This window comes from Eretmochelys imbricata, chromosome 7 (genome assembly GCF_965152235.1).
Source record: "Eretmochelys imbricata isolate rEreImb1 chromosome 7, rEreImb1.hap1, whole genome shotgun sequence".
Classification (NCBI taxonomy): Eukaryota; Metazoa; Chordata; order Testudines; family Cheloniidae; genus Eretmochelys; species Eretmochelys imbricata.
This window is the reverse complement of record NC_135578.1, coordinates 90,405,893-90,418,075: the sequence shown is the minus strand read 5'-3', so window position 1 is coordinate 90,418,075 and position 12,183 is coordinate 90,405,893. Positions and strand designations below refer to the sequence as shown.

Below are 12,183 nucleotides of genomic sequence, written 5' to 3'. Positions count from 1 at the left end.
GCTTCTCAGCCACAGGGGGCAGGATTGGGAGGCATCAGGTGATAACTTAATGGACACTCAGGTCCCTTAATGGACACTCAGGCCCCATAAAAGGGAGAAGAGTTTACTCTGAAGTAGGAAGCTAGAGGGAGCAGATAGGAAGGCAAGTTCCTGTGAAGGGCTGAAGTGCCAGAGACTATTGGAGGCTGGAGGCCTCAGTAAGACTTTGGTGGGATCAAGAGTGTTTGATACCAGAGCTGAGGAGAGGCAATGGAACCCCGGGAAGGGGGGTGCGCACAAGACCCAGAAGAGAGGTTGATTCTTGGGGACTTTAGATTACACTGTGACATCTGTTCCCCCAGAAAGGGTTCAACTAGCTGCTTCTCAGCTGGAGGGCTATGTGGTGTGCAAAGACAGATGGCTTGCAGGGAACAGAGATAAACATCCCAGGGGCATCAGACCCTGAAATACGGCTGGTGGTGAGTACACTCCATAACTCCTCGACCGGGTCCTGCACAAGATATATATTACACTCTTTAAAAGCGCCTCTTTTCCTAAAAATTCTAGTCATGAATTCTAGTAGTGAGAGAGCCAATGGACTCTCTGCAGAGACCCCATTTTGCCAAGTAAATATCAGAATAATCTTAAATAGGTTTACCTTTGCAAAAGGGGAAATGAAACTAGTTATGCAAACAAGACCAGCATCGGCAAACAGTTTGGCAACCTCGGCAACACGGCGGATGTTTTCTTCTCGGTCATCAGTTGAGAAACCTAGGTTTTTGTTCAGACCATGCCGAATGTTATCCCCATCCAGCGAGTAGGAAGGCATGCCACGAGACAGCAGGAATTCTTCCAGAGCAAAGCCAATAGTTGTTTTACCAGCACCAGAAAGACCTGTTAGAGAGGACAAGTAAGGCATACTGAGGTTCATTAAAAAAACAGAAAACTAAATAAAACTCCAATTAATTACTGGTTACAAGTAATTAAACATCAGCTCCTAAAATATAAATATAGATTTGAGAAAACAGATTAGATATTTGAGGTAGATTAGAGGCATGAGACAGACAACAATAGCCATAGCAGAACAGTTGCATGCCTAGGCCCTGCTAATCTCTTGTACTGAAACTAAAGAATGGGATTTTTTGCAAGCAGACTAATTCCATGAGGAAATCCTCATGGAGACTCTCACATCTCTCTCTCAGGGGAGAACACAGGGTTTGGTCCCCTCTTTTCTCCTGTGAAATAGATGCACTCAAACCTGGCAAATCCCAGGGGATATGTAGGGGGCCAGGCCATCACGTGGAGACCCCTTACTGGGCTGTGACAGTTGGTGGGATACAGGGCCTGGGAGCCTGCTGTCTTCTGAAAAATCAAAGGGCCGAGATCATACTCCCATTACTGGCCATACCTTGTGTCCCAATCCCCTGCATGGACCTTAGACTGCACAAAGAGCAGTCCATGGGATCTGTGTTGGAGGAAAGACAGTTCTGTGGAGGCATCCAAACCCCTTTTCTTTCCAGGAGGGTTCAGATCCATCCACTGGAGACTGCTCCAGGAACGGAGTCAGGACAGGAGGTCTAGCTAGGGACAGGAGCACTTCAATTTATGTACGGCAACAAAGTTAGTCACTAACTGATAATCTAGGAAAGTTATCTAGAAACCCTCAAATGTACTTCCATTATTGCCTAATCCTTTAAAAATTAAAATCATAGAAAGTTATGGTAAGATCCCTGTATATTTCAAAGAAGAAATATCACCAAATGAAATTAAAATGCTTCATATACAGTACATATAAATTATATATGAAAGGGAATAAACAGCACTGGATGAGTTTCAGCTTCAGGAATAACCTTAAACTAATTTAGTCTTTCACCTAAATGATTGGTATTCAGTAACTTTTCTAAAACTAAACTTTTTTTAATAGAATGGTCAGCACAAAAGCTGATATGAACATAAGATAAAGTGATTCTCCAAACATTATGGAATGTGTGTTTTCCCATATTCCAGCTGCTAAACAAAATATACCAAGAGTTACCAAGCAAACATACATGATAAACAATTAAAAATAGTAAGAGAATTGTGTAAACATAACTGAACCGTGTACAGAGTGTGGTTGTGACTTACCCTAACCTGTGAGGGAAGTTTTGCCCTGGAGAGAAAAAACCTGGAAGGAAGGGGGAAAAGTAATCCCTTCCCCAAAGATTCATGAAATGAAATACAATGTGACTTACGTTGTAAGCATTATTTATTCTCTATATATACAAAGCCCACCCTGTTATATCATTTAACAGGATATTTTAAATCCCAGGAAACTATTTTTATTTCATCTGTGTATCCATGTCAGAAGAGTTTCCTAGGTCCCATTAGTATCAGTTTATGCAGGTCAAGTTGAAATAGATCTCTTTACACCAGGGGTGGGCAAATTTTTTGACCCGAGGGCCACATCTGGGTGGGGAAATTGTATGCAGGGCCAGGGCAGGGGGCTAGGGTGCGGGATAGTGTGCGGGATTTTCAGGAAGGGGCTCAGGGTAAGGGATTGGGGCAGAGGAGGGGTTGCAGGGTGTATGAGGGAGCTCAGGTAAGGGTGCGGGAGGGGTGCGGACTGTGGGAGGGGGCTCAGGGCAGGGGGTTGGGGTGCAGGAGGGGCGCGGCGGGGGTTGGGGTATGGGATGCAACAGGGGGCTCAGGGCAGGGGGTTGGGGTGCAGGAGGGGCGCGGCGGGGGTTGGGGTATGGGATGTGACAGGGGGCTCAGGGCAGGGGGTTGGGGTGCAGGAGGGGCGCGGGCTCCAGCCCGGCGCCGGTTACCTGAAGCGGCTCTGGGGAGGCAGCGGCACACACTGCGGCCAGGGCAGGCTCTCTGCATGCCTGCCCTGGCTCCGCGCCGGGAAGAATCCGACACCACGCCCCGAGAGCTGCCCTTGCCATGCCTCCAGGTACCTCCCCCGCAGCTCCCATTGGCCGTGGTTCCCCATTCCTGGCCAATGGGAGCTGCGGGGGGCGGTGCCTGGAGACAAGGGCAACTCACAGAGCCCTCTCCCCCACCCCCCAGGACGTGGTGCCAGCTGCTTCTGAGAGCGGTGCGGGGCCCAAGGCACCATGGGGGGCAGTCCCGCAGGCCGGATCCAAAGCCCTGAAGGGCTGGATCTGGTCCACGGGCTGTAATTTGCCCACCCCTGCTTTACACCATGCACTAAGCTCTACTTGGATTATTGACATACATAAATGAATTTCGAGCTATACTCATCCAGCACCAGTGAGCAACACATTTCACACATCCATTTGCAGTCTCAATAAGGCTTAAAATACCTGTTAGCCAGACTGTGCAGCCTCGAAATCCACCTCTTGTACCCACAACTTGGCCTCTTTTACTTCTGCTGACATGATGAGCTTGATATACAACATTAGTGGCTCTCTGGATATTCTACACAAAAAACAAAACAAAAAGTTTATTGTTTCATATTGCAGAATAGAAAAATCCAAGGGGAACTGGGAAGAGGAGAAAATTCAAATTCAGAAGATTCAAAATAAAAAAGGAGGTTATTTACAGTAAAGCACAAAGGAAGTATGTTTGCAGTGCTACCTGTTTCTGAATAAATAGTGGATAGCTTTACATGGAACTTAAGGGGGGACAAATAACCAAATAAGATGGCTGTCTTTGGTTTCAGATGGACTTAATTCAATACAGTTGTTTTTCTAAGATCTGTAATTCAATTCTTCTTTAAGTTGCTTTTTATCTTTGATCCCCTCATATCATACCGGTGCATTTTCATATGTTGCCTCTGACTATGAGTATAGCAGGAATTTCCTGTTAAAGCTGATACGAAATTTAATCTGCATGTGGATTGTTGTAGATAGGGCGCTCTGAGGTGGCTGACTTGCCCTCAGGCATATGCACTGCATAAAAAAGGAAATGTGGATGCAAACTACACACTCACCATGTTTTCTGTCTTAGTTCTCTTAAATTCTGTGCATGTGTAAAGCACACGTGTAATTGTTTACATAACGTAAACCAGCGGTTCTCGAACTGTGGGTCGCTACCCCATTTTAATGGGGTCGCCAAGGCCTGGCATTAGCCTTGCTGGGGCCCAGGACTGTAGCCAGAGCCCCACTGCTCAGGGCCAAAGCCCAAGCACTTCAGCCGTGTGTGTGTGTGTGTGTGTGTGTGTGTGGTAGAAGGCTCAGGTTACAGGCCCCCCCACCTAAGCTCTTGGGATTCGGCTTTGGCCCCCCCGGCAAGAGTGGAGGGTCTCTGGCTTTGGCCCTGGCTCCCCTGCCCAGGGCAGCAGGGCTTGGGAGGGCTCAGGCTTCGGTCCCCTCTCCTGGGGTTGTGTAGCAATTTTTGTTGTCAGAAGGGGGTAGTGGTGCAATGAAGTTTGAGAACCCCTGATGTGAACCATTTAAAGCTGTCAACTTACTTGATACGAGTGTTAAACTTAAACAGCTTAAATTGTTAACACTTATATCCAGTAAATTGACTGCTTAAATGGTTTACATTATGTAAACAATTAAAATAATACTTTATTGTGCTAAGGTCAACGGATAGAATCCTCCTTGACCCGGCCCTAGAGGAGCTGCTTCTTTGGCCAGTGTCTCTGCATAATTCTGAAACCACTGGCCATGCTTTTACCCCCTTTTCCCACTGTCAAGAGTTCTCTTGCTCAGCCTTTCCGTAGCCTGCACCCACTTTACTATGGAATATTGGTGGCTGTGTTGCATTTAGGATCGTCTATGCTCAGAGGGTAGGGTGGGGTGGATTTTACTTTGAACAGCAATGTTCATTTTTGCTTAAATCACATTTATACTTAAACTGTGGTTTAGAAATATTCATACATTCAAGTTTTGGTTAAATTGCAAAATCATTTCACTTCACATCACCCATTCTCTCACTCTCTCACTCTCTCTCTCTCACACACACACACACACACACACTAAACTACCTTTTGCTGGCAGTGATTATAGGCTGATACTACTGCCTGTTATTAAAGTTGCTTGACATTTCCTATTATAAGAATCTGTTTTCAGTTACTTATAACTTTGCCAAACTGTAATCACTTAGGCTCACATTTTCCATGCATAGGAACCAGCAGAGTAGGGGGGGAAGAAGGTGTAGTGGGAGGGTAGCCAGATCTGTTGAGGAACAGGTATGGGGGAAGAACCTGGACCAGCTGGGCAAAGAGACTAGGACAAGAAGCTGGAGAGGAGGGGTGAAGATTGGACAAAGAGCCTGGGGATGGAAACTGGGATTGTAAGCAAGTGGAGATGAGGAACATGGGTGGTGGCACGGGTGTGTGTGTTTGTGTGGGTGTGACACTGGAGCTCAGGAAGGGGTCAGAGTCAGGTTGGAGAGGAGCCAGGAGGAAAGGAGGGTGATACTGGAACTAGAACTAGAAAGTAACAGGACTGGGGACAAAGAGGCAGTAGGAGGGGGAGGAAAGAGTGGTAATGAAATGGGAACTGGGACTAAGGGAGGGAGACAGAGATTTGGATGGGAATCCAGAGTGGGAAGACTAGGACTTGTTGGGCAAGCACACTAGGACTAGGATGAGAAGCCTGAGGAGAAAAAATAGTATCTGATCATGTACTTATAGACACTATCACAATGCATAGGTACAAGTGGAGGAGAGGGGAAATTAGTCGTACTGGCAACCTTAGTTCTGGCATTTTCTAACATTTGAGTGCTTGACGTTGCAACCTTAATAATAGCCTTTTGACATAGTTTATGTGTGTGTAATACATGTCTCCCCCACTAAAAAGGGCTCTGGATTCCAGAACATCTTCCTGTCCATATACTATCTTTCAACCAAAAGTCAGAGGCTATGTTGCAGCCATTATAGAAACTAGGCCTTTGTTTATCCTCCGTATAAACTTGCTTTGTTGCTGTTCTATTAATTGGCTCACTGTAAACTAATAGATTTGAAACAACTGTCTGGATACCACTGAGCTTTGCCTTCTCACAACAGTTGGTTTCCTACTAATCCAGCTGAAGAAATGGCTTCAAGAGTCTGATAGGAAAAAAAGTACAAATATTTTCTTCCCAAACAAATTCTGCACGATAGCTGGGTTTACGAGAGATACACATATGGTATATGAACTATCACGGGTTCTTAAACTTTGCCATGACATTCCACCCCATACTATAAAAATATTTACTCTTCTCCTGAGGTTAGAGAAGGGAAGTAATAACATTTCACTTGCCACAGAAAAGTTGTAAGTGAAAACAAAAAAACTAGGAATGGGAGAGAGAATAAAATGGGAAGAGTATTTTAAACATATTGGCAAGGCAGTCTGTCTATTTGTTCCTGCTTGTTGGGTCATTAACATTCTTGGGACTCAGCAAACAAATAAGCATGTATTGAAAACAAATCAATATTTACTAAACTACTGAGGTTTTGGCTTCTGTAGAATTTTAAGTGAAAAATTATTCACGCTACCCTGTTCTTGCTATTGCTTTCCCTGGGACAGGTCAGCCTTTCCAGTGAGATCATCCTCACAGAGAAACACTTATTTACTGTATTCCTAGTTTCATGCTAATTTTAAAAGTATTGATCTAAATTTTCAAAAATTGGGCTCCATTTCTGTGTCTAAAAACTGTGGCTGCAAGTTTGCACTCCCAGTTACTTATGGGAACCGAGATCTCCAGGTACCTGATTTTTCATGTACTATTAGGTACTTAAATATCCCCGTGACAATAATTGAGTGTCTATACCATTGTGAATCTAAAAATGCCCCAAGTTTATTTGCAGCCTCACATAGGGCAGCCCAAGGTAAGCAGAGCTGGAAATCAGGCCCAATTATGAAAAAAAAAATTCTCCAGATTTAGAAGAAGTAATACATTCCCGTTCTTGCATCCATGTCACCATCACATCTTGATGGGAAATCCCAAAGCTAAAAAGTTTTGAGGGCTCCTGTTTCAACCACAGCAGGTGATACATTTTATCCCTTCTGGGAATCCACAGCCCCAACTGCCTCAACTCCCACTTCCCATTTTAACTGCTGCTGCTGCTGCGGGCAGAGTGGTTCTCAGAGACTGACTCAGCAATCATTTCATTGGTTAGGATGGGTTCTTTTTTGTTTGTTTTTTGTTGCTACTACCCAGGCTAAGTACATTTGCCATTTTTAAAAGCAGTTCTTTGCTGCTACTATGTTCCCGTGGTAGGGACAAACGAGCAAGCACCACCATCTGACAAGAACCAACTTCTGGCCAATTAAATGCACTGGTTCGCCCTACACTGACACACATTAGTTGCTCCAAAATAAGGCCCTCACCTAGCGTCATCTCCTGGAACACAGGGTAGCAGTTCAGCATAGCTTTTGGGTACAAAGGCACCAGTGAAGAAAATCAATCAGTTATGGATTGATTTATTCTGAGCTTGTTAGCTGGGCAGGTGAGGCAGCATTTGAAACACAGGCACAGTGTTGCCAACTCTTGCAATTTTATCATGAGTCTCATAATATGGAGGTGTTTTTCTTAAAGCCCAAACTTCTATTATTAGGCGATTATTTGAGAACCTAGGCTTTCATTTAAAAAGAAAGTTAATTTCCAGCTCTCACAGTTGAGGAGGGAAGCATGAAGATGTGGCTGATCCGAGTGTACCCAAAAAGCCCAGAAACCGGAAGTAAAAAAAGAAATTATAATCTTTATTTTTAAAGATCTTGTGATTTCTAAGCCAACCTCATGATTTTTGGCAGCCTGACTCATGATTTTTGAACACCTGGGGTTGGCAATACTGTAGTCAGCAGTTTCACCAACTCTCATGATTATAGCACAAGTCTCATAAAAGTTATTTTTTTTCCTTAGAGCCCCAGCTGCTGGAGTCATGTGAATGCATGAGAATCTCAGGTTTTCATTTTTCTAAACCACATTCTTAGCCCTCGTGGTTGAGGAGAAAAGCTTGAAAATGTGACCTGAGTGTAATTAAGGCTCAACAACCAGAAGGCAAATATAAGAACTCACAATGTATTTTTTTAAATCCTGGTTTTTAATCCAGTTGAATGATTTTTTGGGGCCTTACTTGGGAATATATAACATTTGGCAGTACTGAGAATGTACCATAGCAGTGCAACTTTGGTCGTCCCTTAGCTTCAGGCTGCAGCATTTGAGCAAGTGCTAAATGGACATGGCATCAGGGTATCCAAGAGAGAAGTCTGTCAGAATTATTAACCAAAGATAAAAAGCAGTATTTATGATTTAGCATAATTTAAAAATGCAGAATCAAATTGCTAATGACTAACCCTGCAGAGCACAGAGACCCTCAGTGTCCAAAGAAACCCCTTTTCTGGGGTTTGGCTTTTCTGGTAACCCAGAAAAAAAAACAAAAACCCAGAACATAAACCTCTGCTGATGCTTCCTCCTCAAGCCAGGCTGTTTCAGGACCTCCTCCATTCTAGAACCCTAGTTTCCTCTTACTCAAAAGGAAATATTCCCACAACCTGCACATCCTCACTGCAGCTAACTGTACTTAGCAACAGAGCCTAGGGTCACTCAACAGAAAAATCCTGCACTCCTATACAGTGTCTTATAGGCTACGTCTACACTTGGAGCTGGATGTAATTCCCAGCTCGCACAGATAGACTTGTGCTAGCATGTTAAAAATAGTAGTGTAGCCATGTCAGCCCAGGCAGTGGCACAGGTTAGCCACCTGAAGTACAACCCCCCAAAAACTCTGTGGCAGCTAGCCCCAGAGCCACTGCTCATGCTACTGTTACTACACTATTCTTAGCATTCTCAGAGGAGAGCTACCACAAGCATGTGCGTGAGCAGGGAATTACACACAGACGTAGCCCTAGTCTGCCAGCTTGTTACACATACCTAGACTTCAAACACTCCTACACCAAAACAAGAGTACAGCTATTGTGAGGGATTGTTTGCAGACTGAAGGGGACATGACAGATTGTTTGCATGTGAAAGTTAAGTGAGGAAAAAATATGTTGAATATCTTTGCAAAATAGAATATGTTCTTCAGAATTTTGTACCACTCTCTTTAGTAACAGCTTGTCTGTTACACACAATTTTATAAAATAGTTTTTCAACATGTTAATATGGGAGAACGATCCTGCTCGAGACAAACCTTGTTGGTGACTATACTTCACAGAGGCTCAAGAACTAAAGTAGATTCCTGGACATCTTACAGAAGTAACAACAAAAAGTAGGGGAAATTGCTTGTTGGTGAGCTAGTAATCTCTACTGCATACCCATCAAACAGCATTTTTTTTGCTCCCCAAGATTCTCTAAGAACTGTGTACCCAAAGCACGATGAAACGTACTTGGAAAATCCTGCAGCCCATTTACAGTAAATACAGGAAATTCCAGCCTGAGACCAAAATCCTGTTCTACTTTATCTTGCATATATTTTTTGTTCATGTTTAGCTGACTCATTCTTAAAGAGAAAAAAGAAAAAAAAAACTTTTAGAAACTGTATTATGTGTTGAGAGAATTCAACATCTCCCCTCCTGAAGTCCCCCCAGTAATCCCTCCCTCTGGAGTTTCAACACACACAGGGTAAAATTCTTGCTGTCAAACATACAAAAGATAAATACAGCACAAGTACAGTAAAGCAATACAAAACTTTTCCTAGTTGGGTAGATTGAGAGGACATGACAAGACAGACTGTTCACCAGGAAATTCTGATTTAATTCAGAATGATTCATCATCTTAAAACTGCCTTGGGAAGTCAGACCTGAAACGTTAACAACCAGAGCAAAACCAAGAATGTCGTTGCCTGAAGTCAAACATTGACATCTTGAGAACAAATTTTTGAAAAGATTCTAAACCCAAATTTTTAGCCACAGAAAGTGGACACTGACAAAAAAGGTTTCTTGACACTTATGTTGCAGTCAGTGGTGCAGCTTGGGAGTGGGGGGTGGGGAAGAGAGATAGTTTAATGAGAATCTAAGCTGTTTTTAAAACACTTTCATTTCTAGCTCTTAAAATGGCCAAGTAAATCTTTTAAATGTGACTTGGAGGTAACCTATGCAGTGCAGGCTGAGGCAGAGAGAGAGAGAGAGAGAGAGCCCCAAACAATAACTGTAGGAGAGGCATGAACTTCTAACCATCATCTCTAAGCAGTGTTAACTCTGAACTCTAACTACTGCAGGAGGACAATTTTCTGTCAGTGTTGTTAAACATTTATTTCACAGTCTAGATAGTGGAGGCAGGGTTGAAGACCTGAGCTGCTCACTTCAAATCCTAGGAGACCTGAGCGCAAGGAGCCAATCTTGGGACCTGAAGACACACAGCCTATCTGGGCCTTGCCTGTATTAAACGATTTTACCACGTTTGCATAATGTTGCAAACAACTGAGTTAGCTAACACAATGCTGCCTATGACTGAGTAGTCAGTGTAGATCAGGACAAACTGTGTTTAACACTGGGTCAGTTATCTCTAATTCATCCTGTTCCAGTAACATCCAAACATGTCAAAACTTTCTTGTGTAGAGACGGACTAACTTGGATACATTTGAGGAAGGCAATAAAAAAGCTGGCAAGTGCCACCTCCAGCTTCACATGTCTCTGGATAATACCCTTGCAGGCAGGACATGGCATGGAAACAACAGTGCTCACTCTGACAGATTAGATCCTCCTGGCCATGGATATCTATTCTCTACAACTAGATCTGTCCATGATGCTATGGATCATAATCTACTATAATCCTATCTCAAAGATGCAACAGGGATTAATGGAAAAGAACAGATGGTTCCAGTTCTTTTAAGAGAGACAAGGTGGGTGAGACAATGCCTTTTACTGGATCAGCTTCTGTTGCTGAAAGACAAGCTTTTGATCTTACACAGAGCTCTTCTTCAGGTCAGGGAAACTAGAGTGCCACAGCTAAATACAAGGTGGAAAAGATCGTTTACTGTAAGTAGTTAACATATTTCAAGCGACCATTCAAGGCAAAGTGGCCTGTTAACACCCCTGCCAGTCATAGGCAGGAAAGGAAGCAGGGTGGTAGGGAGAGGGGGGAAGCAGCTGAAGCAGTTAGTGGGTTATAAATTATTGTAATAAGCCATAAATCCAGTGTCTATTCAGTCCATGATTTTTAGTGTCTAGCAAAGTTATAAATGTAAGCTCCCAGGCTTGTCTTTTGAAAGCGTTGTGCAGGTTTCCTTGAGAATGAGGGCTGAGAGGTCAAATATAGAGGGATTTTTTTGTGAAAACTATTCACCTACAGTTGATGTGGTATTTTTTCCTTTTATCGTTTTCCTGTGTAAATTCATGCAAGAGTGTAGTGATAGGTTTCACTCACATAGTTGTCATTGGGGCATTTAGTGCAGTGGTTGTCATAGGCATGTGTAGGACCCATGGATCTTGAAAGGTGTGTTGTAGGGGGTGTTCATCATTGTAGCAGTGGAGATATTTCTGCTGGTTTTGGATCTGTTATTCTGGAAGGATCTAGTGCCGCTTTGAGTTGGTGTGTCCTGGTCTGTGGGGAGTTTGCTTCTATGATGAGTTTGGAGAGGCTGGGGGGTGTTGAAGGCCAGAAGAGGGGGTTGAGGAAAGATTTCTTCTACGATGAGGTCCCCATCAAGTATGGGCTGTAGCTGTTTGATGTACCCTGAATAGGTTCCAGTGGTAAGTGACAACTAAGAGTGTGTGGTCGGAGAAGATTTTATTTCTGTTTTGAAGCAGGTTCTCTCATGGGGTAGTCCATTCCATGATGTGATCTACTTCTCTGGTGGAGTGTCCTTGCTTGGTGAAGGCAGTTTTGAGTGTGTTACAGTGTATATCCTGGACTTTCTCCTCACAGCATATTCTGTGGTACCTGAGTGCCTGGTTGTAGAGAACAAATTTCATTGTATATTTGGAGTGGTTACTGGACCTATGGAAGTAGGTGTGATGATCCGTGGATTTCTTAAATATAGTTTTGTGCAGGGTCCCATTGCTGAACCTGAACATGGTGTCCTGGAAGTTGATGCTGGTGTGGGAGCTTTCTAGACAGAATTTAATGAATGGTTGGTGAAGTTGTGGTGGAAATTTATGACAGAGTATAAGTCATTTGTCCAGAGGATGAAAATATCATTGATGTATCTCAGGTGTATCGTTGGTTTTATGGTGCGTTTGCTAGGCTGCAGAGTGCCAATAGGCAAATTCTCTTTTGCCACCAAACTGCTTACTTGGGGAGACCCATAAGGATCCGTTTTCTCCTCCCATTCTATTTAACATTTACAAGAAGCCAATGGCAGAAACTGTATGATGTCAAAGTTTC

At 43.5% G+C, this 12,183-nt stretch overlaps 1 protein-coding gene across 4 annotated transcripts in view; it reads right to left on the bottom strand.

The window, feature by feature from the left end:
- Positions 1 to 12,183, bottom strand: part of PAPSS2 (3'-phosphoadenosine 5'-phosphosulfate synthase 2) — an 89,311-nt gene that overhangs the window by 34,996 nt on the left and 42,132 nt on the right. For all 4 annotated transcript variants that reach the window (XM_077822338.1, XM_077822339.1, XM_077822341.1 and 1 more), the window contains 2 exons: positions 3,288 to 3,402; positions 638 to 873 (listed from right to left, as the gene is read on the bottom strand). In XM_077822338.1, the coding sequence (XP_077678464.1) occupies positions 638 to 873; positions 3,288 to 3,402 (351 nt within the window). The remainder of the gene's footprint in view (positions 1 to 637; positions 874 to 3,287; positions 3,403 to 12,183) is intronic.